The 27136-nt window shown below is 43.7% G+C and overlaps 2 protein-coding genes across 2 annotated transcripts in view; both read left to right on the top strand.

The window, feature by feature from the left end:
* Positions 1-756, top strand: part of LOC145357601 (complement C2-like) — a 69696-nt gene extending 68940 nt beyond the window's left edge. The window contains exons 18-19 of the mRNA XM_080211081.1: positions 429-502; positions 571-756. Coding sequence (XP_080067207.1) covers positions 429-502; positions 571-756 — 260 coding nt within the window. The remainder of the gene's footprint in view (positions 1-428; positions 503-570) is intronic.
* Positions 586-26808, top strand: nsun5 (NOP2/Sun RNA methyltransferase 5). The gene is made up of 9 exons (XM_080210732.1): positions 586-693; positions 3330-3501; positions 9237-9345; positions 11813-11951; positions 14053-14168; positions 15866-16044; positions 17909-18122; positions 22660-22821; positions 26126-26808. Exons 2-9 carry the CDS (start codon positions 3396-3398, stop codon positions 26262-26264), a joined length of 1164 nt encoding a protein of 387 aa, XP_080066858.1. The 5' UTR covers positions 586-693; positions 3330-3395; the 3' UTR covers positions 26265-26808.
* The last annotated feature ends 328 nt before the right edge of the window (positions 26809-27136 follow it).

Below are 27136 nucleotides of genomic sequence, written 5' to 3'. Positions count from 1 at the left end.
TGAATCATAGACTGATACAGAACAGAAGGAGGCTTGCACTAATTCTTTGGTGTTGCATCCCACTTCCAAGCCCATTCCCCAGTGCTGTACAGATTCTATCCAATTCCCGTTGCATTAATAGTGTGACACACTCTGTGTTGTAGTGGGTATGTTGAAAAGAACTGTTCCTCTGATGGCATTACTGGGTTATAGTGCTGGGACAGTTCTGTATGGTATTGTCCTGTGACATTTCCAATTCAGGTGTCTTTGCTGCTTTTCCTTTGTCTGAAAATTTAATTTTGAATGATTGGGCTAACAGTCTAAGAGGCCTTTCCCAGATTTCTGATGTGTTAAATTCCCAATTGCAGCTGGTCAAATAAGTTCCCCATTCTCCACAAGATTAACCTGAAAATGAGTCTCCTTGGTCACAATGCATAGTCTCCTATCAGCATCCATGAGCAAAACGTTGCCAGAGGCCTGGATACATCAGTCTCGGAGAGTTGTGGACCAAGGGAACTTGAACGTGGGGAAAAGTTGATGGGGCTGAGTCCTGCAGGCAGTGGTCACTTTTTTTTTCCCCCTGTTTTTCAGAATATTAGGCAGCTGTTTGCATTGGTGTGTGAAACACTGAAATATGCACCTGTGTTGGAGAAAATTATCAGCACAACAGACTTGTTAAAGAAGGAAAAGAAACTTCAGATCAATGTCGCCAAGGTATGGCTTCATGTGGCAAAGTGGACAGGTGCTTTGACGGTCATTTTCACCTTACCCTTTTAACCATTTCTTGCCTGGGTCTTTTCCCATGTGAAGTAACAAAATAAAGATGACTGGTTGCCTTTGGAGAATTCTCAAATCCTTGCTGGAAGAAACCTGCAAGGACCAAAAGAAATGGCAGAGGTGATAGTGGATGCCTTAGTAATTATTTACCAAAATTTGCTGGATTCTGGGGAAGTTCAGGAAGATTGGAAAATGGCTAATGTTACGCCGCTGTTTAAAAAAGGTAGCAGACAAAAGGCGGGGAATTATAGGCCGGTTATTTTAACGTCTGTAGAAACGTCTGGAAAAATGCTAGAATCAGTCATCAAAGAAGAAATAGCGAGGCACCTAGAAAAGAATGGTTTGATAGAGCAGACACAGCACGGATTTGTTAAGGGGAAGTCGTGTTTGACGAATTTATTGGATTTCTATGAGGATGTGACTAGTGCGGTAGACAGAGGGGAACCGGTGGATGTGGTGTTTTTAGATTTTCAAAAGGCATTTGATAAGGTGCCTCATAAAAGGTTGCTGCAGAAGGTTAGGGTGCACGGAGTTGGGGGTAAGGTGTTAGCGTGGATAGAGGATTGGTTGTCTAATAGGCAGAGTGTTGGTATCAATGGGTGCTATTCTGATTGGCGGTTGGTGACTAGTGGAGTGCCGCAGGGATCGGTGCTGGGGTCCCAACTATTTACCATTTATATAGATGATCTGGAGGAGGGGGCTGAGTGTAGGGTGACGAAATTTGCTGATGACATGAAGATGAATGGAAAGGCAAATTGCGTGGGAGGTGTGGAAAGTCTGCAGAGGGATCTGGATAGGCTGAGCGGGTGGGCAAGGACCTGGCAGATGGAGTATAATGTTAGCAAGTGTGAGGTTATCCACTTTAGCAGAAATAATAGTAGGAGGGATTATTATTTAAAAGGTGAAAAGCTGCAACATGCTACGGTGCAGAGGGACCTGGGGGTCCTTGTGCATGAGTTGCAAAAACCCAGTCTGCAGGTGCAGTAGGTGATCAAGAAGGCGAATGGAATGTTGGCCTTTTATAGCGAGGGGCTTAGAATATAAAAGTAGGGAGGTCTTGCTGCAACTGTACAGGGTACTGGTGAGGCCGCAGCTGGAGTACTGTGTGCAGTTTTTGTCGCCGCACTTGCGCAAGGATATTTTGGCCCTGGAGGGAGTGCAGAGGAGGTTGACTAGGCTGATACCGGAGATGAGGGGGTTGGACTGTGAAGAGAGACTAAATAGACTGGGTCTGTGCTCGTTGGAGTTTAGAAGGATGAGGGGGGATCTTATAGAGATGTATAAGATAATGAAAGAGATGGATAGGGTAGAGGTAGAGAGATTCTTCCCGCTTAGAAAGGATAGCAGGATTAGAGGGCACAGCCTCAAGATAAGACTGGGGGGCGGGGGGTGGGGGGGGATAGTTTAGAACGGAGTTGAGGAACTTCTTCACTCAAAGGGTGGTGAATCTGTGGAATCCTCTGCCCGTTGAAGTGGTGGAGGCTACCTCACTGAATATATTGAAGTCAAGGGTAGATAGGTTTTTGATAGACAATGGAATTAAGGGTTATGGGGGGAAAGTGGGAAAGTGGAACTGATCCACTTCAGATCAGCCATGATCTTATTGAATGGCGGGGCAGGCTCGAAGGGCTAGATGGCCTACTCCTGCTCCTATTTCTTATGTTCTTATTGTTGAAATGGACTCGCTCCTTCCCAGGAAACCACACAAGGGACTGGTTATTTTTAATGCACGTGGGACCTAATTTGCTGTACTATTTTATAAGCAGGGGCCAGTACAGTCTCCAAAGAGTAGTAATTTATTTTAAGGTAGTCAACACAATTTGCACTTTTTGTTAGTTAGATTGTATTGTGTGGTTTCTTGATAATCTTCCTGTTTTATGCAGCATTTAAGTAAATGAATGGGCAGGTGGTGTGAGTCTTCGACTATCTGAGGGGACTGGAGAATGTGATGGGCAGTTCACACGTTCTTGTTGGCATCCAACTGAGATTCAACGAAGGCCGAAGGCTCTGATTCATAAAAGTCTTGGTGTGCTATTGGAAGCCCGGGTTGCATTGTTAACACAAGCTGGGCATTGACTAGGGAATGAGAGGCTGAATTATAATAATTGACCAGAGGGAAGCCAGGGAGATAACCACAAGTAGTTCCACTGTTTTGAGGGAATAGTCAGAAATGAGCCTTAATTGTAAAAGATGGAGGAGGAAAAATGTGCTATTTGGAGCTCAAGCATGTTAATAGAGTTTCTGTTTGTGTGAAAGTTATACAAGTCTGGGTGGCACAGTGGTCAGCACTGCTGCCTTGCAGCGCCAGGGACCCGGGTTCAGTACCAGCTTTGGATGACTGTGTGGTGTTTGCACATTCTCCCCATGTCTGCGTGGGTTTCCTCTGGGTGCTCTGATTTCCTCCCATAGTCCACAGATGTGTAGGTTAGCAGGGTAATGAGGGAGAAGGCCTGGGTAAAATGCTGTGTCAGCGAGTTGATGGGTCGAATGGCCTCTTCTGCACTGTAGGAAATCTATGATTCTGGTTGATCTAGAATTTTGTTAAAAAAGATGCTTTGACTTTTTAAACCCAGGTACTGGTGTATGACCTCCTGTTTGGGAAGGGCTTGAAGTGTGGTGGGAGTTGGAAAGCAGTGATCATGAAACATCGTTCCCAGTTAAATTCTGCACTCGCCAGACTGAAGGTGAAAAAAAAAGTCAGCTGCAATGAGGATCTTCTTGAAACCAAAGCTTCCAGCACAGCAGGTATGGATCCTTCTAGCATATCAAGGGAAAAAGAAAAGAAAGCACTCCCACCTTATATCCTCAGAACACCCTGTAACACTTCTCAGCCACTTAATTATTTGCAAAGTACAATTTTTGCAATTTTGCTTGAAACTGGGCAACCATTTTCTCGAACAAGAGCCTAGAAACAGTAAATGTAGAGCCAGAGATCAAGTTTGGGAAGATGTAATAAATGAAATATAGATGGTAAGGAAAGAGAATAAGGTAGGAATAAGAGAAATGATTGTGAATGCGTGCCGGGAAAGGACAATGCACAAACCAAAGAGTTCACCATCATATAAGGCTAGCACTTACAAAAATAGTGGAAAGACCGAACTAAAGGCTCTGTAGCAGAATGTATGTGGAATTCCAAACATCAGATGAATTGAGAGCACAAATAGAAATAAATATGTATGATTTGTTACTTATGTTTCTGATGGTAAATATCCACTCATTCCAAATCCCAAAAGAGAAACTTGAAACAACTGCCCTCGTGTATTTTGATATATGAGGAAAGATTTTAAAACCAGAGAATGATGTCCTAGATGTTTTGATTTTAAATAAAATAAATGCTTATTCAACAGGGAGTAAACTAGAAATGCACTTAACTAAAACGATGGCTATACAGTATTACTAACTTTAGTTCCAAACACCTATATTTCACTACTTTGAGTGTGAATTTTCCCCAAAATTTCGCAACATCCTCTTGATTTTTAGACACTGTAAACAAAATCCAGCAATAGTTACCAAACCAGTCAGCTGTTTCTCTTTGAGGTTGTTTCTGTGGTGGAACAAAACAGTTGGCTTCACCGACTTTCTGCACAGACACAGCTTGCTGGAAGTTAAAACGATTATTCCTGCTGTTGGCTGAGGTCTCAGACAGCCTTTCTTACATAGATTGAATGCTTCAGATATACAGCTTTTGCATTTTTAACTTCCCTTATCTGGACAAATCGCTTTGGAAGTCAAACTTGATTACGTTCATTTTGAGAGTCTACCTTTTTAGAATGTAAATGCAAAGTAGCATCTTGTCTTCCCCTTTGAACCTCTTGTATCTTATTCAAACCCCTTACATTCTATTCCCCATTGTTACCAACTTGTCTTAGGTAACCATCTGTTTTCAGTGTTGCTAGGCCTAGCAATATATCAAAAGCATTAGTTTCATTAACAAAACAGGTTCTTAGAATAGTATGCTGTAGCACCAACTGAAAGCAGGCCATACTAGATCTGGAAATGTGCAATGAGACAGGATTCGTTAATCACCTCAGAGTGAAGGTGCCCCTAGGGAGCAGTGATCATATTGAATTTCACAGTTTGTGGGAGAGAGGAGTGGATTTAAAACTAGTGTTTAAAATTTAAATAAAGGCAATTGTGAGGACAAGAAGACACAGCTGGCTAAAACAAACTGGTAAATTAGGTTATAGAGCCGGTTATGAGTAAAGATGCAGGCAGACACTTAAGGAGATATTTTGGAATACCCAAAAGATACAAAGAAGAATACAGCATAGGAATAGGCCCTTTGGCCCTCCAAGCCTGCGCTGATCATGATCCCTGCCTAAACTAAGAGTCCATATCCTTCCACTCCCATCTTATCCATGTATTAGTCTAGTTGCCCCTTAAGTGCCATTGTCATACCTGCTGCCACCACCTCCCCAGCCAGTGCATTCCAGAATTTACCAATCTGTGCAAAAAAAGCTTGCCTTGCACATCTCCTCTAAACTTTTTCCCACGCACCTTCAACCTATGTCCCCTAGTACGTGACTTTTCTACCCGAGGAAAGAGCATCTGACTATCCACTCTGTTCATGTCACTCATAATCTTGTAAATCTTTATCAGGTAACCCTTCAACCTCCGTTATTCCAATGAGAAGAAAACAAGTTTATTCAACCTCTCAAAGCTACTACCCTCCAGACTAGGCAACATCCTGGTAAACCTCTTCTGTAGCCTCTCCAAAGCATCCATACCCTTCTGGTAGTGTGGCGACCAGAAATGTACACATTATTCTAAATGAGGCCTAACTAAGATTCTGTACAGCATGACCTGCCAATTTTTATACTCAGTGCCCTGACCAATGAAGGCAAGCATGCCATATGCTTTCTTAACTATCTTATCCACCTGCGTTGCCACTTTCAGTGATTGGTGGACATGGATGCCCAGATCTCTCTGCCCGTCAATACTACTAAGGGTTCTACCATTTACTGTATAAGTCGCACCTACATTGGACCTTCCAAAATGCATTATCTCTCACTTATCCGGATTAAATTCCATCTACGATTTCTCGGCCCAAGTCTCCAACCAGTCAATATCTTACTGTATCCTCTGACAATCTCCTTCACTATCTGCAACTCCACCAATTTTTGTGTTGTCTGCAAACTTACTAATCAAACCAGCTACATTTTCCTCCAAATCATTTACATATATTACGAACAATAAAGGTCCCAGAACTGATCTCTGTAGAACACTGCTTGTCACAGCCTTCCATTAAGAAAAGCACTCCTCTACTGCTACCCTCTGTCTTTTATGGCCAACACAGTAATAAGTCTCACAACACCAGGTTAAAGTCCAACGGATATATTTGGTAGCAAATGCCACTAAGCCCCGAAAGCTAGTGGCATTTGCTACCATTTAAACCTATTGGACTTTAACCTGGTGTTGTGAGACTTCTTACTGTGTTTACCCCAGTCCAATGCCAGCATCTCCACTTCTGTGGCCAAGCCAGTTCTATATCCATCTTGCCAGCTCTCCCCTTTTGACTTCTCTCCCGTTGTGATTTCATTTTTTGGACCGATCTACTATGGGGTACCTTGTCAAAGGCTTTACTGAAGTCCATGTATACGACATCTGCTGCCTTTCCCTCATCTATCATCTTCGTCACTTCCTCAAAAAACTCAAGTTAGGGAGGCACGACCTCCCCTTCACAAAATCATTCTGTCTGTCACTAACAAGCCCGTTTGTTTTCAAATATGAGTAAATCTTGTCCTAAGAATCTTTTCCAATAATTTCCCTACCACTGACGTAAGGCTCACCAGCTTATAATTTCTTAAATTATCCCTGCTGCCCTTATTAAATAATGGAACAACATTGGCCATCCTCCAGTCATCTGGAATTTCACCTGTAGCCAATAAGGATACAAAGATTTCTGTCAAGGTTCTAGCAATTTCCACCCTTGGCTCTCTCAGCACTCTGGGGTAGATCCCATCAGGCCTTGGGGACTTATCTACTTTAAAGCTCTTTATGATGCCCACTACCAGTATCTTTTTGATATTGACATGACCTAGAATATCTACACATCCCACCCTAGGCTCCTCATCCACCAAGTCCCTCTCTTTGGTGAATACTGAGGCAAAGTATTCATTTAGGAGCTCACCCATTTCCTCTAGTTCTATGCATAGGTTCCCTTCACTATCCTCGAGTGGACCAACCCTTTCCCTGGCTACCCTCTTGCTCTTTACACACCTATAAAACGCCTTAAGCTTTTCTTTAATCCTGTTTGCCAAGGACTTCTCATGACTCCTTTTAGTCCTCCTAACTCCTTCCTTAAGTTGCTTCCTACGTTCTTTATATTCTTCAAGGGGCTTCATCTGTCCTAAACCTTTTAGAACTTACGAATGCTTCCTTTTTCTTTTTGACAAGGCTCATAATATCCCTCATTATCCAAGGTTCCTATACTTGCCACACTTACCCTTCATCCTCATAGGTATATTCCGGTCCTGAGTCCCAATCAACTGACATTTGAAAGACTCCCACATGTCAAATGTTGATTTACCCTCAAACAGCCTTCCCCAATATACACTCTCGAGATACTGCCTAATTTTGTTGTAATTCGTCTTCCCATAGTTTAACACTTTCACCCTTGTCCTTATCCACAAGCACCTTAAAACATACGGAATTATGATCACTGTTCCCAATATATTCTCCTGCTGAAACTTTGATCACCTGGCTGGGCTCATTCCCCAATACTTGGCACTTATTTTCTCTTTTTAAGTATTTACCTAATTCCCTTTTTGAATATGGCTCCTTCCCAAGTTGACTATTTATATACTGTTTCAAGAAAGCCTTCTGGACATTCCTTACAAATTCTGCCCATCCATGCCCCTAGCAATAAGTGAGTCCCAGTCAATACAGGGGAAGTTAAAATCACCCACCACAACGATCCTGTTGTTTTTGCATCTTTCCAAAATCTGTCTGCATATCTGCTCCTCTAGCTCCCGCTAGCTATTGGGAGGCCTGTAATAAACCCCCAACATTGTGACTACATCCTTCCTGTTCCTGAGCTCTACCTATGTTGCCTTGCTGCCTGAACCCTCCGAGGTGTCCTCCCTCGGTACAGCTGTGATATTCTCCTTAACTAATAATGCAATTCCCCCACCCCTTTTACATCCCCCTCTATCCTGCCTGGAGCATCTAAATCCTGGAATGTTTGGCTGTCCTCTTTCAACCAAGTCCCTGTAATAGCAACAACAACTTAGTTCCAAGTACTAATCCAAGCTCTAAGTTCATCTGCCTTACCTGTTATACTCCTTGCATTGAAGTATTTTGCATCGGTCTTCACTGTGGAAGATACAAATAACATCCCAGAAATAATTGTCAATCAGGAGGGAAAGGGAGTGGGGAACTTAAAACAGTCACAGTCAACTGGGAAGGGGCACTGAGAAACTTATTGGAAAGCTGACGAGTCCTCAGGTCCTGAGTAACTTAATTGTAAAGTCTTAAAAGAAATGGCTGCTGAGATAGTAAATGAATTGGTTTTAATTTTCTAGAATTGCAGATTCTGAAAACGTCCCATTAGATTGGAAAATAGTGAATGTGAGTGCTCTATTCAAGAGTTTAGATTTTATTGAAACATATAAGATGCTGAAAGGACTTGACAGGGCGGATGCTGGAAGGATGGTCCCCCTCATGGGAGAGGTTAAAACTAAGGGAGACAGTTTAAGGGGTCTCCCATTAAACGGAGATGAGAAGAATTTTTTATTGAGGGTCATGAATCTTTGGAACCCTCCCCCTCAGAGACTAGTGGAAGCAGGGTCATTGCACATTTGTAGAGAGTGAATTCAAAGATTGGGCTTGATCTTGGACGGGTGGTGATGGCAAGACGATGAACCCTGATGAAACAAAATAAAGAACATTTGGAATTAGGAGAAGGTGGTGTGGGGTGGGGGGAGGGCAGTTGGGGGTGTGCGAGGGTGGAGAGGGGGCTGGGTGGGCGGGGGGTTGGGGGGAGGAGTTGTGGGGGCTGGGGCTGGGGCTGGGAATGGGGAGGGGGTTGGGGGGGTGCTGGGAGTGGAGCGGGGGCCTGGTTCCATGGGGAGCTACAGGTGACTGTAATGGCCAGAGTGTGCGTGCTCACAAGAATAAACAGGCAAAGACGAGCGAAGATTCCTTGAAGTAAGGGCCAAAGAATTTCCCTTCAGGGACGTGGGGCGACGAGTCAAAATAAAAGACAGCCTCCTAAAATACGGGAAGGTTGATCACCGTGGTGAGCAGTGTTTGTGGTAATTACCCTGCTGAAACTGACCACAACTTCAGGATGCCAGACGTGTGGATTACCATGGAAATCCTGGTGTTGTAGTCTCACTCAGGGCTCCGACTCAGGCTGCGCAGTGAGTTCTTGCCTGAGCCAAACTCTTGCACCCCTTCCCCTCCCTCCTACACTCTGCCTCATGTTGTCTTGGCTGCTGCATTTCAGTAATCTGCCCAAATTGTTTCATTTGTCCCAGATTTCCAGCTGCCCCGCTATGTCCGAGTGAATCTGCTGAAAAACACCGTGGAGGACGTGATTGACTACTTCAAACGAGAGGGTTACAATTACCAGGGACAGGCCACCAGGTATGTTACATCTGTTACTCTAGTGCCAAGCATGAAATAAGTTTAGTGTTATGGAGAATGGGACAAGTTACCAGGGCCCTTGGACTGTTATTCAGAGGGGCTAGAATGGCCAGGCCATAGCAACAGTGTTAGAGTTTCACACATTACCAATCTGCCAGTATAGATCAGTATTCTGTCTGTCTGCTAATTTACTGCACTAGCTTATCAAGGAGGGGCTGATTGTGGACAAGTCCCCAGGACCGGATGGAATGCATCCGAGGGTTCTGAAAGAAATGGCGGAGGTGATAGTGGATGCCTTGGTGGTTATTTTCCAGACGTCGCTGGATTCCGGGGAAGTGCCGGATGATTGGAAAACGGCTAATGTTACGCCGTTGTTTAAGAAGGGTGCCAGGCAAAAAGGCGGGGAATTATAGGCCGGTTAGTTTAACGTCTGTGGTAGGTAAAATGTTAGAATCTGTCATTAAGGAGGAAATTGCGAGGCATCTTGAAGGGAATTGCTTGATAGAGCAGACGCAGCACGGTTTCATTAAAGGGAAGTCGTGTCTGACAAATTTACTGGAGTTCTATGAGGATGTGTCTAGGGTGGTGGATAGAGGAGAGCCGGTGGATGTGGTCTTTCTAGATTTTCAGAAGGCGTTTGACAAAGTAACTCACAAGAGGTTATTGCAGAAGGTCAAGGGACATGGAGCTGGGGGTAGGGTGTTAGCGTGGATAGAGGATTGGTTGTCAAATAGGAGGCAGAGAGTGGGGGTCAACGGGTGCTATTCGGATTGGTGGATGGTGACTAGTGGAGTGCCCCAGGGGTCGGTGCTGGGGCCTCAGCTTTTTACCATTTATATAGATGATCTGGAGGAGGGAACCGACTGTAGGGTGTCGAAATTTGCTGATGACACCAAGATTGGGGGAACGGCAAATTGTGCGGAGGGTGTGGAGAGTCTGCAGAAGGCTCTAGATAGGCTGGGCGAATGGGCCAGGAAATGGCAAATGGAATTTAATGTTGGCAAGTGTGAGGTGGTCCACTTTGGTAGGAAGAATGGTAGGAAGGACTATTACTTACGTGGCGAAAAACTGCAGCAGGCGACGGTGCAGAGGGACCTCGGGGTCCTTGTGCATGAGTCGCAAAAACCCAGCTTGCAGGTGCAGCAGGTGGTCAGGAAGGCGAATGGGATGCTGGCCTTCATAGCGAGGGGGATTGAATATAAAAGTAGGGAGGTCTTGCTGCAGCTGTATAGGGCATTGGTGAGGCCGCAGCTGGAGTACTGTGTGCAGTTTTGGGCGCCGCACCTGCACAAAGATATTTTGGCCTTGGAGGGAGTGCAGAGGAGGTTTACTAGGCTGATACCGGAGTTGAGGGGGTTGAGCTATGAGGAGAGGCTGAATAAACTAGGCTTGTACTCGTTAGAGTTTAGAAGAATGAGGGGAGATCTCATTGAGACGTATAAGATGATGAATGGGATGGATAGGATAGAGGTGGAGAGACTCTTCCCGCTCAAAAAAGACAGTAGGACTAGGGGGCACAGCCTCAAGTTAAAAGGGGGGCGGTTTAGAACGGAGTCGAGGAGGAACTTCTTCACTCAAAGGGTGGTGAATCTCTGGAATTCTCTGCCCGTTGGAAGTGGTGGAGGCTGCCTCGCTAAATATTTTTAAGACGCGGGTTAATGGGTTTTTGATAAGAGAGGGGATTAAGGGTTATGGGGAGAAAGCGGGAAAGTGGAACTGAGCAGCGACAGATCAGCCATGATCTTATTGAATGGCGGGGCAGGCTCGAAGGGCTAGATGGCCTACTCCTGCTCCTATTTCTTATGTTCTTATGTTCAAATTTGCTATCACTCCAATCTCTCTCTTATCCTTCTTTTGATGGAGTGGCACCCCTCATTCATAAGTGCATCTCTGGTTTCCTCCAATGACTACTACTGTGTACCTATCTACGTGGAATGATGTTTGTTTTAGCTATTCCTGTTAATTTTGTTAAAGCCTTTCTTGTGTCTTGCCTGCTCCTTCAGACATGACTACCCACCAGTTTAGTATAATGAGTGGATGACCAACCTATTGGTTCTGAATCTGACACCAATCCTAGGCCATTTTACCCGATACAGACCCCCTCCATCTTGTACCACTACTTTCTTGTAGCTAGTTTTTTTCTAAATTCATTTCCCAATTTTTACCTAGGCTTTCATTCACCGCTTAACTGTATTTTACAGCCTTTCATGTGGAATTTTATGAAAGACTTTCTGGAAGTGAGTACATTACATAATGGGACTTTCCATTGTCTACTTGAGATATCACTTGCTTAAGACTCTGAGATTAGTCATGCAGGATAGTTCCCTTGTGTATCCATTAACTGGACTCATTTCACATGTTTGTTCCAAATCATCAGTTTGATTATGTTGGCAATTATTTATAAAACTAACAGGTATTTGTTCAGATTTATGTCCAGTGTTCCCTACCTAAACTCTCTTTCACACAGTGTAGCTGAGCTGAGGCATCTTGGTCAGAAACAGTTCACTTGTGACCTACACATCCCAGAATTGCTGGTTTTTCATCCGAAGATCGATCTTCACGAACATTTCTTATACACAGCCGGGCATATCATTCTGCAGGATAAGGTAATGATGGTCACGCTTGACCAGTGCTTCACACAGTGAATCCTGGACAACTGGTGTTTGCAAAAGTTTTGTAGGAGCTGATGTTATTGGGCGACACTTTGGTTAGCACTGCTGCCTCAGCACCAGGGACCCAGGTTCAATTCTGGCCTTGGGTGACTGTCTGTCTGGAGTTTGCACATTCTCCCCTGTCTGCGTGGGTTTCCTCCCAGACTCCAGTATGTGCGGGTTAGATGGATTGGCCCTTAGTGTCGGGGGATTAGCAGTGTTATGGGGATAGATCCTGGATGGGATTGTTGTCAGTGTAGGCTCAATGGACTGAATGGCCTCCTTCTGCACTGTAGAGATTTTATGATTCTGTGATGTATGTAATGAAGAGCTTTCACCTTCTGAATAGTGAGGAGGGAGAATATGAGTATTCGTCAGCTTTGCTGATTGTATATTCAAAGAGCAGGTGTGGGCCATTCAGCCCATTGAGTCTGCTTCACCATTTAATAAAATCACAGATGATCTCACCGTAACCTCAAATCTACATCATGCCTACTATTCCTGACAAGCTGTCCCCCACTATCTCATCAAGAATCTACCCGCCTCTGCTTTAAAATGATTTAAAGTCTCTGCTTCCACTGCTTTCTCAGAATGAGTTCCAAAGATTTATGACCCTCTTGAGAAGAAATTTTGCCTCATCTCAATTTTACATGAATGATCCCTTATTTTTAATCAGTGATCCCTAGCACTAGATTCTCCCACAAGAGGAAACATCCTCTTCACATCCATCCTGTCAAGACCTGTCAGGATCTTGTATGTTTCAATCAAGTTTCCTCTTATTCTTCTGAGTTCCAGTGGATACAAGCCTAACCTGTCCAACCTTTCCTCATAAGACAATCACCCATTCCTGGTATTATTCTGGGAAACCTTGTCTGAACTGCTTCCAACACATTGACATCTTTCCTTAAATAAGATGATTGATATTATACACAGTACTGCTAATGTGGTTTCACTAGTGTCCTGTACAATTGAAGCATAACCCCATCCCCTCTACTTTTGTCTTCAATTCCCTTCACAATAAATGAAAATATTCTGTTAGTTTTCCTAATTACTTGCTGTACCTGCATATTAGCCTTTTGTAAATAATGCATTAAGACATTCAGATCCCTCTGCATCTCAGTTCTCCAGTCTCACAATTGAGATATTGTTTATTTTTATACCTCCTGCCAAAATGGATAATTTCACATTTTCCCACATTATCCTCCATTTACCAAGTCTTTGCTCATTCACTTAACTTAACCTATCTATATCCTTTTGTAGCTGCCTTATGTCCTCTTTGCAGTCTACATTCTGACGTATCTTTGTGTCATCAGTAAATTTGGTCACTGTCCTATCCATCCCTTCGTTTAAGTCATTGATATAAATTTTAAGTAGTTGAAATCCCAGCACTGATCCATGTAGTACATCACTCATGACATCTTGCTAACCTGAAAAAGACCCATTTATGCCTACTCCATTTCTTGTTAGCCAACCAATATGCTAGCCCCATAACATGGAACCTCTGTTTTCTTCAGTAATCTTTAATGTGGCACCTTATCAAATGCCTTCCAGAAATCAGTATGTTCACCAGTTTCCCCTTTATCCAAGGAATATATCTGAATGTTTCCTTGAGATTAAATGATGGGCCATAGTGTTCTATGTTCTATAATTGGCTCTCCTAAATTTGCTGGTGAGTCTCAGGTGGTGCCGGCACATCGGTGGGTACAGATTTTGTTGATGCAGAAATCCTGGTTCATTGACTGGTTAACCATCTGCAAGTGAGCTGCCCTGGTAACAGCTTTGCTGTTGCTATTTATTCTGTAGAGGTTTTATGAATTGGGACAGAATACAGAGATGTGCCTGCAGCAGGTTTAATCAGCACCCGCTGTTGTGTTGCTGATGTTACAACTTGTAAACGGCTGACAGATTCACTGATGTGCATCGTGGACTAGCTCCAGTCTCTGCAATTGCTGAAGGGACATACCTTCTGACTGAATCATTCACTGTAGCCAGGTTTCCTGGGCGGAACTGACACAAATCCAACGAATGCCTAATTTCCCCCTTCTTCTATTTGCAGGCCAGTTGTCTCCCAGCGTATCTCTTAAACCCTCCGGCAGGTTCTCACGTTATTGACGCATGTGCAGCCCCCGGAAACAAGAGCAGCCACCTTGCTGCGATCCTCTGTAACAAAGGGTAAGCATTGGCCTCGCTGCAGTACATCAACGAACAAGATTGAAAGACCCTGTAAAACTTAGGGGAAGGAATTAATATCGTACATACAACACCCCTCCCCAATCCCGCTACCTTTTTAACATGTGGGTCTCCCATAGAAACATTGTACACAATTACTGTTTAATACTGTTTGATTATCAACTGAAACACTCTTGCTGACAGTGGCAATCAAATCTCTTTTTTCCCCTCGATCCACTGACTGCTTGACTGAGCTTGTAGTTAGGTGAAATTTAAGCGCCTGTGTGAAAGGATAACTGAGCAAGAATTGACGAAGCTCCGGGAATATTAATGGAGGATTACTGATAGCTGGTATTGATGGTGCGAGCGACCGTGGCTAACTCTCTGGGAATAAAAGTAGCAGCAATTGGGACAAGAACTAAATCTCTTCCTTTCTGTATCGTGGGCAAATCCTGTGGGATTATCACTGGGATGAGGGGTGGTTCAGATCCAGGCTGTGAGAGGGGAGCAGGAAGACAGAACTCTGGTGGAAATTCAGTTGAGACAGTTGAGCATCACAGCCACAAGATTTAGTATAATTTTTAATACCGTCCCCATGCAATTTAGCGTGAAAATAGCAAACAGGAAATGTGCATGAAATATGAAGAACTGTGGTTATTACAGCACTGGATGAGTTTAGTTGGTTCATTGTGTTGCTGACTCTTTGCTTGAGCAGTTCAAACATTTCTCCCTAGAAACCAACATTATCCTTGGCTTAAGATATCTATTTGCTTCGAAGAATATTGCTTTTAACACATGCTGCTTTTTTACACAGCAATCTGTGTAAAGACGTTTCTCCTGACTTCCCTCTGTCATTGGCAATGTTAAATTGCTGATCCCTCACCCACTTCCCCCATCCAGTGGACGTGTTCCTTTCCCTTATCACCCCTCTCTGCCCAGGTGAAAACAGGCACGGTGTCTTGTGTCTCTCCTGCAGGCTCTAGTTTCCCTTTCTGGGCAGGATCCTGTTGAATTGACACTACATGTGCTGTGGTTTATAATTGGACATTTGGAACTGCGCTCTACCTAAGCACAGTCTGCTACAAATTGATCATTATTGTTTTAGTCTTGTACTCTGTGTCCTAACGACCCAAAATACCATTAAGAAATTAATATTTATCAAAGCCAGAGTATGAATATTGCAGGTTTCTGTTGTACATATTCATACTTGCACTAATTGCTCCAGGGATATTTTAATTGCACAGGGTTCCTCCACGTTCTTCCTGGCTGTGATATGTCTCTTCCAGGTTGTGTGTCTGCTCACGATATCTGCTCACCCTGAGATCAATCTGGTTTGTTCAGTGTTGTAATGGTCCATTCCCTCTCAGTTCATTCTCTTGCACCTCATTGTGGTCAATATCTCCTGAATGAATCAAAATCCTTGTGGTAGGAGAATTTCCATCTCCTCCCCCCACCCCAGCCCACCAATCAATCCAGTATCAGCTAACCATTCACTTCCTGCAACATTGGAAGCTGCAGATAAGAACAGGCTGTTTCTATTCAGGAAGCAGACTGTGTAACCACAAAAACTTGTCTGAACAGTTCAGACATGTACACTCATGTTACTCTGGTTTACAATCTGTGTCCTGATACATATCTTCATTGTGTCCACCTGTTGTGAAATACCAATGCAACCCTCTTAACTGCTTTCATCTTTTAAGGAAACTGTTTGCCTTTGACCTTGACACGAAACGTTTATCTACAATGGGCACTCTGCTGTTGAGGGCTGGAGTTACCTGCCATGAACTGGCCAATCAGGACTTCTTGCTTGTGGATCCCACCAACCCCAAGTACCAGGATGTCAAGTATATTCTACTGGACCCATCATGCAGTGGTTCTGGTGAGGAGAATTGCCACCAGCTGGTGCAGATTGATTTTGTCTTATTAAGGTGGTGAGGGGGTAAGTTTTTGGGGTGGGGATGCTATTGAGTTTCTGGATCCTGTTTGTTACAACTGGGTTTAGATTTGGAGGAGGTTGGGGGACCTTGTGGTTGGGAAGATTTGAATGATCCCTCCTTCCTTAACTCTTAGTCAGATTAGAGATAACCCAGTCTAAAACTGAATGAAAGATAATCCAAAAAGACTGTGTACTGTTACAGTTTGGGAAACACTTTTCCTATTCAGAAATTATTCCTCACAGTTAGTCTTGGATTGTGTGGTTCAACGTGGAGCCTAGATTGTCCCAGTATGGGGGAACTCGGAATAGGTCACCTGTACACCTTGTATCACAGTATAGGGTTTTTTCCAAAGGCTAAGTATTGAGCTGAACTTTAATACAAAGACTTGCAACCACAGTATCCTGGTGAAAGACATTCTTTATTGACCAATGCATGCTGGGAGAGAAGGGCTGGGCAGTTCAGCACTTATCTGAAGTTACGTCACAATGGCATTGTAATTCTACATTTTCCAAAAGACATTTTACTGCCCCCTAGCTCATCATGAGCCAATCATCATTAGTAAATGTCATATTCCTTGGCCAATTACAGATATTCTCTGACAGCATGGGAACAATAAGTTCTAGGCAGTTTCTGCCTGACTTTCTCATTGCCACCTGTTTCTTATTCCAGACACACTTATCTGGTTGAAGACTCTGCCTATTCATTGAACTGCATGGAACCACTAGCTTGTCCTTACTTAATGAATGTATCTTTCACTGAGCTGTCTGGTATCCATGCCGATAAGAGCTATATTTCTTTGGGTGTATTGTTATAAGGATTGTGGTTTGCTTTATTGGCCTACTTTCCATGATACCTTAGAACCCTGTGCCATTAGTCAGGGTGGCATGGTGGTACAGTGGTTAGCACTGCATCACAGCATCAGGGACCCGGGTTCAATTCTGGCCTCGGGTCACTGTGTGGAATTTGCACGTTCTCCCTGTGTATGTATGGGTTTCCTTCGGTTTCCTCCCACAGTCCAAAGGTGTGCTGGTTAGGTTGATAGGCTATGCTAAATCGATCCTAGTGATAGGGGTTACAGGAATAGGGCCAGGGTGGGATTGTGGTCGGTGCAGACTCGATTGGCCAAATGGGCTCCTTCTGCTCTGTAGGGAATCTATGAATCTAATCTATGAATATGTGCCTGTTCGATAATACACTTTCAAAAATACATGTTTAAATCCTCTAACTGTGGTTATATGTATTTCTATGCAGACAGTATCTCTGCAATATATGTAAAGCATTCTGTGATTGTTATCCTAAGTTAATCCACTCTGTTTTAATAGTACTTTGTTAGTGTTTTAAATCCCAGGGTTCTAATAACCTTTTGGTGTTTTAAATCCCAAGGTATTTCAAATTCCTCTAATTCACAGCTATGTAGTTTCAGAGGCTGAAGAAGAGGGATAAATTTGTACCTTCATCAAACTGAAGGCTTCCTCTGTGCCTGGGGCAGCTTGCATTTCTTATTCTTTAAGTAAGTTGTGATTTACAAAGAGGGATTTGGAGAGAGAGCAGGGATGGGGAAAGGAGAGACCAAAGAAATGGTTGAATCCTTTGTCCTTTTGAGAACCCCATCCCTTTACTAGAAAGGATGGCTGGTTGGACTGAGTTAATGCTATAAGGAGAGTAAGGCAAAAATAACGTTAGGTGCTAGAGTGCTGCGCTGCCCGAGTTCCTCTGGACTACCTTCAGACTCTAACTTCGTTGTCAGGAATTAATTTTGTCCGTAGGTACGGAGAGGCTTTTAATTAATTTACCTTTTCAAACCAGGAATTGTAAACCGCTTGAACCAGCTCACAGATGACGAGGCATCGTCATCCAGCGAACGGCTCCAGGCATTGGCAAGCTTCCAGTGCAAGGCCCTCAACCACGCGCTGAGCTTTCCGAGTGTGGAACGGGTCATTTACTCGACGTGTTCAATCCATCGGGAGGAGAACGAGGACGTTGTTGAGGAGATACTGCAGCAACACGGGAACCGGTTCAGGTAGGGGTTTGTTGTTTTTACATCAGGAGTTCAGGCCTTTTAACCTTTTCCTCTAGATTATTTCATCCTGCCCTACTCAAAGATTAGAATTGGCAATTTGTGGGTTTTATTTTGCCAATCTTGCACACTCATTTCTCTCCCAGTGTAGAAAAACTCATCCTTCACTTAAGTAGATCATTAACAGGCTACTGAATGTTCTTCATATGAGAAAGGCAGGAGATTGAGTCTGACCAAGTCTCTGATTTTGTCCTGGCTTACATTAACAGATACACATACCAGCAGGCAGCAGTGGCCAGCAGTCTGGCCCAGGAACCCAGACTGAGCGTCTTGCTTCGCCAGGTTTGTGGGAAGTAGAGGGCCACTCATCCAACTGCAGTGGCTTTCTGTTGGCTAATCCGGGATCATATTACTCTCGACCTTTAACCACACAAACCGTTGGTGCCTAATCCTAAACTGATGAAATTGTGTTCCTCCTGATAATTGAAATGCTCTCGACTACAACTTACCAGTGACATTCATCAGATTTTATTTAATACTTTGAGATAAGCGCATGAAATTGATGTTAATTCAGTTGATTTGTTAGTTTCGTGGAACCAAAAGTTAAATAAATTTACTCGCATTATTTGAGGCCAGATTTTCAGTGCAGGGTCAGGAACACAATGCTTGCATGAATTCTGGGTCTTCACCTTGCACTCCGACAGTCTTTTTCCCAAGCTGCCCTAGTTAGACGGGGTAAGCTCACTGTGCAGTTGGTGGTGCCCAGAAGCTCCTGGAAGTGAGAGCTGCCTGCTCAGTGCCAGTAGCAAAGGTGACAGCAGCTGTCTCGGAGGCTGCTGCTACGTTCATGATGATTTGAGCAGACACCTCCTCAGAGGGTCAGCATGACTTGAGACAGGAAAGTAGCCGTGAACACAACGTAAATGTACAGTTTGACCCTTAATGTTTCAGTTCTCCACAAATAAAGAAGCATTCTGCTCTGCAGAATTAACCCAACAGCTGGGCAGTAACATGAACCAGATTGTTCAGATTTTGGGAGAAAACTATTAAAAATTGCAACCCCAACTGTGCCAGCCTCTTAATAATCTCCTATGGGTTAATGGGCTGTTAATAGTGAATCAACTAATAATGAGTGAGTTCCCTGTTCCCTTTGAAAATCTTTACAGCCCTTTGAAAACTTTAACCTGTGCTCAAGATATTGGGATGCCTTGATGAGTCGGGCAATAGCAATTCAAGAAGGCAGCTCACCAGCACCTTCTCAAGGGCAATTAGGAGTGGGCAATAAATGGTGGGCTTAACCAGTGATATGCACATCCCTTAAATTAATTAAGAATAGCATCCTGTAAGGTCCTGATCTACAGCCATTTGGAAATCTGGTCCAGGGTCCCATCGGCCAAAGTGTAATAATATATAAACAGGGTATCACTATGGGATGAGAAAAGTATTTGAGTAAATCATTCATAATTTAGCCGGGAGATGGTGAATCCAGGTTCCGTCACATGGATATGAAAGTAAAATACTGTGGATGCTGGAAATCTGAAATAAAAGCAGGAAATTCTGGAAACTTAGCAGTGTCTGTGAAGAGAGAAACAAAGTTAACATTTTGTTCCTCCTTCAAAACATTAAATAACACTTCTGCAGAGTAGTCAGATGGACCCGTAATGTAAACTCTGATTTTCTCTCTGCAGCTGCTGCCAGACCTGCTGAGTGTTTTCAGCATTTTCTGTTTCTATTCCCATTAACTGCGATCTTGCTCTGGAATAAATCCAGTTTCAGTTTTAGTCTCACCTATTCCCTTGGTCTGTTCACATCAGGGTGTAAATTCAAGTCTTTTGCCAAGATCCTTTGGGAAATTTCACATTAAGACCCAATTAATTTAGAAAGTAAAATGCTATGTTGGCTTTTATTACAGAGACCTTTTGTCTCAAAGAGTTCAGAGTTTGAGTCAAGAAATCTCACTGTAATTAGACAGGGCATTAATAAGTCCACATCTGGAATACTGGGTGCAGTTTAGGCTTCCTTGCCCTAGAGGGAGTGCAACAAAGGTTCACAATACTGGTTCCTGGAATGAGTGGATTGGCCCATGAGGAGAGATTGAGGACACCATGCCTACATTCTCTGCAACTCAGTAGAATGAGAGATGATCAAATTGAAAGAATAATTAAACTAGAAAGAGTGCAGAAAAGATTTACTAGGATGCAACTGGAACTTGATGGTTTGTATTGTAAGGAGATGCTGGATAGACTGGACTTTTTTCTCTGGAGCATAGGAGGCTTAGGGGTGATCTTATAGAGGTTTATAAAATAACGAAGGGCATAAATCAGCTCGATAGTCAACATCTTTTCCCAATGGTCTAAAGCTAGAGAGCATAGGTTTGAGAGGGGAGAGATACAAAAGGGTCCAGAGGGAGCAATTTTTTGAGGGTGGTGAGTGTCTAGAATAAGCTGCCAGAGGCAGTAGTAGAGGCGGGTACAATTTTGTCTTTTGAAAAGCATTTAGACAGTTACATGGATAAGATTGTTATTGAGGGATATGGACCAAATGTGGGCAATTGGGACTAGCTTAGTGGCTTAGAAAAAGGCGGTATGGACAAGTTGAGCCGAAGGGCCTGTTTCCGTGTTGTAACCTCTATGAAACATATACAATTCTTAAGTGGTTTGACAAACTACGTGCTGAAGCAAAATGGCCACAGTTTCAGAATAAGAGGAGGGGGCGGGGGGGGGGTGCAGGTATTTAAGATGGGAAAAAATGTCTTCCCTCAAAGGATTGTGAACCTTTGAAATTCTCCACCCGGAGAGCTGGGGATGCTCAGTCATTGCGTATACTCCAGGTCGAGGTTAATAGATTTTTGGGCAGGGGTAAATGAAAGAATCTGGGGTCATGCGGGAAGTTGGAATTCGGTTAGAAAATTTATGATTTTGTTGAACGATGGAATTAAAAACAGAAAATACTGGAAAAACTCAGCAGGTTTGGCAGCAGCTGTGGAGCGAGAAATAGAGTTAACGTTTTGAGTCCATTGATCCTTCTGCTCTTCACAAATGCTGCCATATGTGCTGAGGTTTTGCAGCATTTCCAGTATCTGTGGCATTTGGCTTTTGGCAGAACCCAGTCTGCAGGTGCAGCAGGTGATCAAGAAGGCAAATGGAATGTTGGCCTTTTATAGCAAGGGGGATAGAATATAAAAGTAGGGAGGTCTTGCTGCAACTGTGATATATTGGCCTTTGAGAAAGTGCAGAGGAGGTTCACTAGGCTGATACCAGAGATGAGGAGGTTGGCCTATGAAAAGAGACTAAATAGACTGGGTCTGTACTTGTTAGAGTTTAGAAGGATGAGGGGGGATCTTACAGAGACATATAAGATAATGAAAGGGATGGATAGGGTAGAGGTAGACAGATTCTTCCCGCTTAGAAAAGACAGCAGGACTAGAGGCACAGCCTCAAGATAAGGGGGTGGGGGGGCAGTTTAGATCAGAGTTGAGGAGGAACTTCTTCACTCAAAGGGTGGTGAATCTCTGGAATTCTCTGCCCATTGAAGTGGTGGAGGCTACCTCGCTAAATATATTTAAGTCAAGGGTAGATAGGTTTCTGATAGACAGGGGAATTAAGGGTTATGGGGAGAAAGCGGGAAAGTGGAGCTGATCCACTTCACATCAGCCATGATCTTATTGAATGGCGGGGCAGGCTCAAAGGATTAGATGGCCTACTCCTGCTCCTATTTCTTACGTTATGTTTTGTTGTTGAATGGTGAGCAGACTCAAAGGACCAGATTCCCTACTCTTATCTCTGATGATCATATGTGACTGCTGACTTGTTTGAGTAGCAGCTAGATATAGGTTATGATTCCAGGAAGGTAGCTGACCTCCACTGGTTTTCCAATTGATTTCGCTCTCCTGGAGCCTGAAGGAGAAAATCAGCCAATGTTCCCATTCTTGCTTGCTCTTTAAGAACATAAGAACATAAGAAATAGGAGCAGGAGTAGGCCATCCAGCCCTTCGAGCCTGCCCCGCCATTCAATAAGATCATGGCTGATCTGTTGCTGCTCAGTTCCACTTTCCCGCCCTCTCCCCATAACCCTTAATCCCCTCTCCTATCAAAAACCCATCAACCCGCGTCTTAAAAATATTTAGCGAGGCAGCCTCCACCACTTCAACGGGCAGAGAATTCCAGAGATTCACCACCCTTTGAGTGAAGAAGTTCCTCCTCAACTCCGTTCTAAACCGCCCCCCTTTTATCTTGAGGCTGTGCCCCCTAGTCCTACTGTCTTTATGGTATTGTATGGGTATTGGGGGCAAGACAGTATCAGATTGAGCTGTGATCACTTACTTACACTCTTGAATCACCTGCCAACTGCACTTAGATTAGACACAATAACCATTTGAGATGCTTGAAGGCTGCCAGTTAAGTCAGACATTAACGAGTTGATACCTCTCTAGGAGGGAGAACTGGGGACTAAAAATCTTCTGTGAGAAATAGCTAGTGGGAAAGTGCACAGCATTTCGGAGGTTGCCTCTGTTTGATGTATTCCTGTTTCTTCCATGTAGACTAGTCAATCTGATGCCTTCATGGCCATATCGTGGTCTAGCCACTTTCCTGGAAGGTCCCTGGTGTATCCGAGCTGCACCCAAAGACACTTTGACAAATGGGTTTTTTGTTGCCATGTTTGAAAAGCGATGTGGAGAGGAGACAGAGCAAATCCAAGAGAGGTATGAATGCAATACAAAAATCCCTGAACTAACCACCTCTTTATGTTGGAGAAATAATTATGCATTGTTCTTAGACAGCAAGTATTTAATTCTCCAGCACAGTAACACAGCATGAATGGATTATCTTTATCTTCACGAAGGAGGACGTGAATAATTTGCCGGGTGTTAGCGATGGAAAGGTGGTAGGACTGGAGGGTCTTAATGACATTACTGTTACTAGAGAGGTGGTGCTCGACAGACTGGAGGGGCTGATTGTGGACAAGTCCCCAGGACCAGATGGAATGCATCCGAGGGTTCTGAAAGAAATGGCGGAGGTGATAGTGGATGCCTTGATGGTTATTTTCCAGACGTCGCTGGATTCCGGGGAAGTGCCGGAAGATTGGAAAACGTATAATGTTTCGCCGTTGTTTAAGAAGGGTGCCAGGCAAAAGGCGGGGAATTATAGGCCGGTTAGTTTAACGTCTGTGGTAGGAAAAATGTTAGAATCCATCATTAAGGAGGAAATTGCAAGGCATCTTGAAGGGAATTGCTTGATAGGGCAGACGCAACACGGTTTCATTAAAGGGAAGTCGTGTCTGACAAATTTACTGGAGTTCTATGAGGATGTGTCTAGGGCAGTGGATAGAGGAGAGCCGGTGGATGTGGTTTTTCTGGATTTTCAGAAGGCGTTTGACAAGGTACCTCACAAGAGGTTATTGCAGAAGGTCAGGGGACATGGAGTTGGGGGTAGGGTGTTAGCGTGGATAGAGGATTGGTTGTCAAATAGGAGGCAGAGAGTGGGGGTCAATGGGTGCTATTCGGATTGGCGGTTGGTGACTAGTGGGGTGCCCCAGGGGTCAGTGCTGGGGCCTCAGCTATTTACCATTTATATAGATGATCTGGAGGAGGGAACCGAGTGTAGGGTGTTGAAATTTGCTGATGACACCAAGATTGGGGGAAAGGCAAATTGTGCGGAGGGTGTGGAGAGTCTGCAGAAGGATCTAGATAGGCTGGGCGAATGGGCCAGGAAATGGCAAATGGAATTTAATGTTGGCAAGTGTGAGGTGGTCCACTTTGGTAGGAAGAATGGTAGGAAGGACTATTACTTACGTGGCATAAAACTGCAGCAGGTGACGGTGCAGAGGGACCTTGGGGTCCTTGTGCATGAGTCACAAAAACCCAGCTTGCAGGTGCAGCAGGTGGTCAGGAAGGCGAATGGGATGCTGGCCTTCATAGCGAGGGGGATTGAATATAAAAGTAGGGAGGTCTTGCTGCAGCTGTATAGGGCATTGGTGAGGCCGCAGCTGGAGTACTGTGTGCAGTTTTGGGCGCTGCACCTGCGCAAAGATATTTTGGCCTTGGAGGGAGTGCAGAGGAGGTTTACTAGGCTGATACCGGAGTTGAGGGGGTTGAGCTATGAGGAGAGGCTGAATAAACTAGGCTTGTACTCGTTAGAGTTTAGAAGAATGAGGGGAGATCTCATTGAGATGTATAAGATGATGAATGGGATGGATAGGATAGAGGTGGAGAGACTCTTCCCGCTCAAAAAAGACAGTAGGACTAGGGGGCACAGCCTCAAGATAAAGGGGAGGCGGTTTAGAACGGAGTTGAGGAGGAATTTCTTCACTCAAAGGGTGGTGAATCTCTGGAATTCTCTGCCCGTTGAAGTGGTGGAGGCTGCCTTGCTAAATATTTTTAAGAAGCGGGTTGATGGGTTCTTGATAAGAGAGGGGATTAAGGGTTATGGGGAGAGGGCGGGAAAATGGAACTGAGCCATGACAGATCAGCCATGATCTTATTGAATGGCGGGGCAGGCTCGAAGGGCTAGTTGGCCTACTCCTGCTCCTATTTCTTATGTTCTTATTCAGATCCATGGCAGCTGAAGATTTTCTCTGTTGTTCAGTAACCTATCATTTGAATCCAATCTAGTCTTGTATTTAGTACATAGATTCTACCTGTATGGCTGTTGTGTGTGAGAGACATGTAAATATATTGTGTTTTGTGATAGTTGTAATTTTGAGGCGGTTCTACATGATTGTGTTATTTCTTTATTGTTTGGACTTGTGTGGTTAGAGGGAGCAGTGTCAGTGGCCACTGCGTTCACAGTTTGTTGCAAAGTCTGTCTTCAGTTATTGTTTGCTAGCTTCTCATTGTATGTTGCTGCCGCAGTCTTGTGCGAGTTATAAAGAGATGTGTTTTTCCCAAGAGAAATCTGACTCAGGATGTCTTGAAAAGATGTTTGATATGGTTTATAAGAGGAAACTTGTTGATAGTGGAAATTATTATAGAAAATTTGATTGCAGACCAGAAAGCAGTAATGGTTAATGGATAATTTTTTGACAGGAGAAATTTAAACAATGCTCACTGGGTGTCAAGTGACTACTAGCCTATATCCATATACAATATATATGGATGGTGTGGCCTTAGATATGGGACACAATATCAAATTTTGTAGATAACACAAAAATAATGGAACATGGTTAGCAGTGAGGAGAACTGCAGGAAACTCGGATAGAAACAGGTTGCGATTGGATTAAATTTAAAGTCAGCACCATGTGGTGATATCATTTAATCTCTATATCTCTAAATGTAAAATTTCAGAGTGGAGGTGACAAGGCAGTTTCAGACATATAGAGAATTTATAGTTTACACATTACTTACACAGGTTACGACACAGCTAGAATATTGGGTGCAGTTCTGGTCATCTCATTGCAGAGAGAATGTAATTACACTAGAGAGGGTTCAGAAGAGATCTGAGGATGTTGCCAGGACTGGAAAACTACAGCACTGAGGAAGGACGGGAGAGGCTGGGATTGTTCTCCTTGGAACAGAGGCTGCTAAGGGGACATATGATTGGAGTGTACAAGGTTGTGAGGGACAACCTAGTTGGAGAGGATGGGGTAGGACCTATTTCCCTTAGCAGAGAGGTAAGTGATGAGGGGCATAGATTTAATGTGATTGGTATAAGGATTAGAGGGGAGATGGGGAAGAATGTTTTCAGAGTGTAGTAGAAGTCTGGAACTCGCTGCCTGAAAGGGTAGGAGAGGCTGAAACCCTCAGCTTATTGAAAAGGGATGTAGATGTGTCTCTGAAGTTCCATAACCTCCAGCCTAAAGACAAAGTGCTAGAAAACAGGATGAGGCTGGGGAGGGGCAGCGCTTATTGTTCAGCCAATGTGGACATGGGCAAAGTGGCTTCCTTCTGTGCTGTAAACTTCTCTACATTATACTTAATCCTTTTCAGAACAGTATGTGAATTGCTCTTAAGAGAGCCAACACGCTATAATGTTTCTCTAGTATAATTGAAACTGGTGTATTATTTTCAGCTCTGCTGATGAGGTAATGTCACTTACTACAACTGGTCTTAATCCGGTGAGCAGCTCAGAAAAACAGCCTGTGGCTTCCACAGGATCTGCTCGGTCTCGGAAGATGAAACTGATAAGGGTGAAGAAGCAGAAAGTCTAGCTGTTGCAGACTTAATTGGAGCTGGTGTAGGGGAGATGAACTGGGAATCTGAAAAATATATGGTGGAAGACTTCGCTCGGGCTGTTCAAGTCCATTGATGACGATTAGGACAAAGAAACCAAATGACTAGAACAGGCTGGACTATCTTTCTCTGGATATGCAAGAGCACCTTTGCATGATCTGGACCAACAATGTCCTCTGCTGGTTTGGAGTTGTTAACTTCTCATATTGGTGCAATTATTCCCCCTCTTTTCCCTATAAGATGCAGTGTGCAACTATGTATCTTCTTTCAATGTTGGTTGGCCTGGTTTTGACAGGAGGCTCAATGGAGCTATTTCACCAAACCCAATTTGTGCCCCTTATGACTAGGAGGAAGAAGAAAATGTATCGCTGCTGGGAATGGCTGCAGTGCAAATCAGTTTTACTATTTTTGTACTATGATGTATAGTTAATTAAATTGATTATATTCCTTTTCTCCTGCCTTGAGGCAGTGATCAAGTGCAATTGGAAAAAATAAAGCAGAAACAATTGATACATTACATGAACTGCCAGCCTTATTCTTCTTGGCAATCCTGAAGCCTTTTTTGTTTCAGAATTCTTGTACTATTAAAGCAGTTGGAGAGCTCAGACAACTGACAGCTGGGCTTGTACCATTAAATTTAACAAACTTGTAAAGGGTAAAGGCAGGAAAAAAAGTACCAAATTATACAACAATGACAGTGAAGCAATGGAAAGATAAATAAGAGGATTAAGCACAGGGTATGTTAAAAGCTAAAACAGTTGCAAGGAAAACAGAAAAGCTGACTCAGGAGGATAACACATCCACTGAAGTACAGCCAAGAGAGAAAAACAGGTCAGGTTGGACATAAAAA

This window comes from Carcharhinus amblyrhynchos, chromosome 23 (assembly GCF_965287045.1).
Source record: "Carcharhinus amblyrhynchos chromosome 23, sCarAmb.v2.hapA, whole genome shotgun sequence".
NCBI classification, from domain to species: Eukaryota; Metazoa; Chordata; class Chondrichthyes; order Carcharhiniformes; family Carcharhinidae; genus Carcharhinus; species Carcharhinus amblyrhynchos.
The sequence above is the reverse complement of the archived record's forward strand: the minus strand, read 5'-3'. Positions and strand labels throughout refer to the sequence as shown.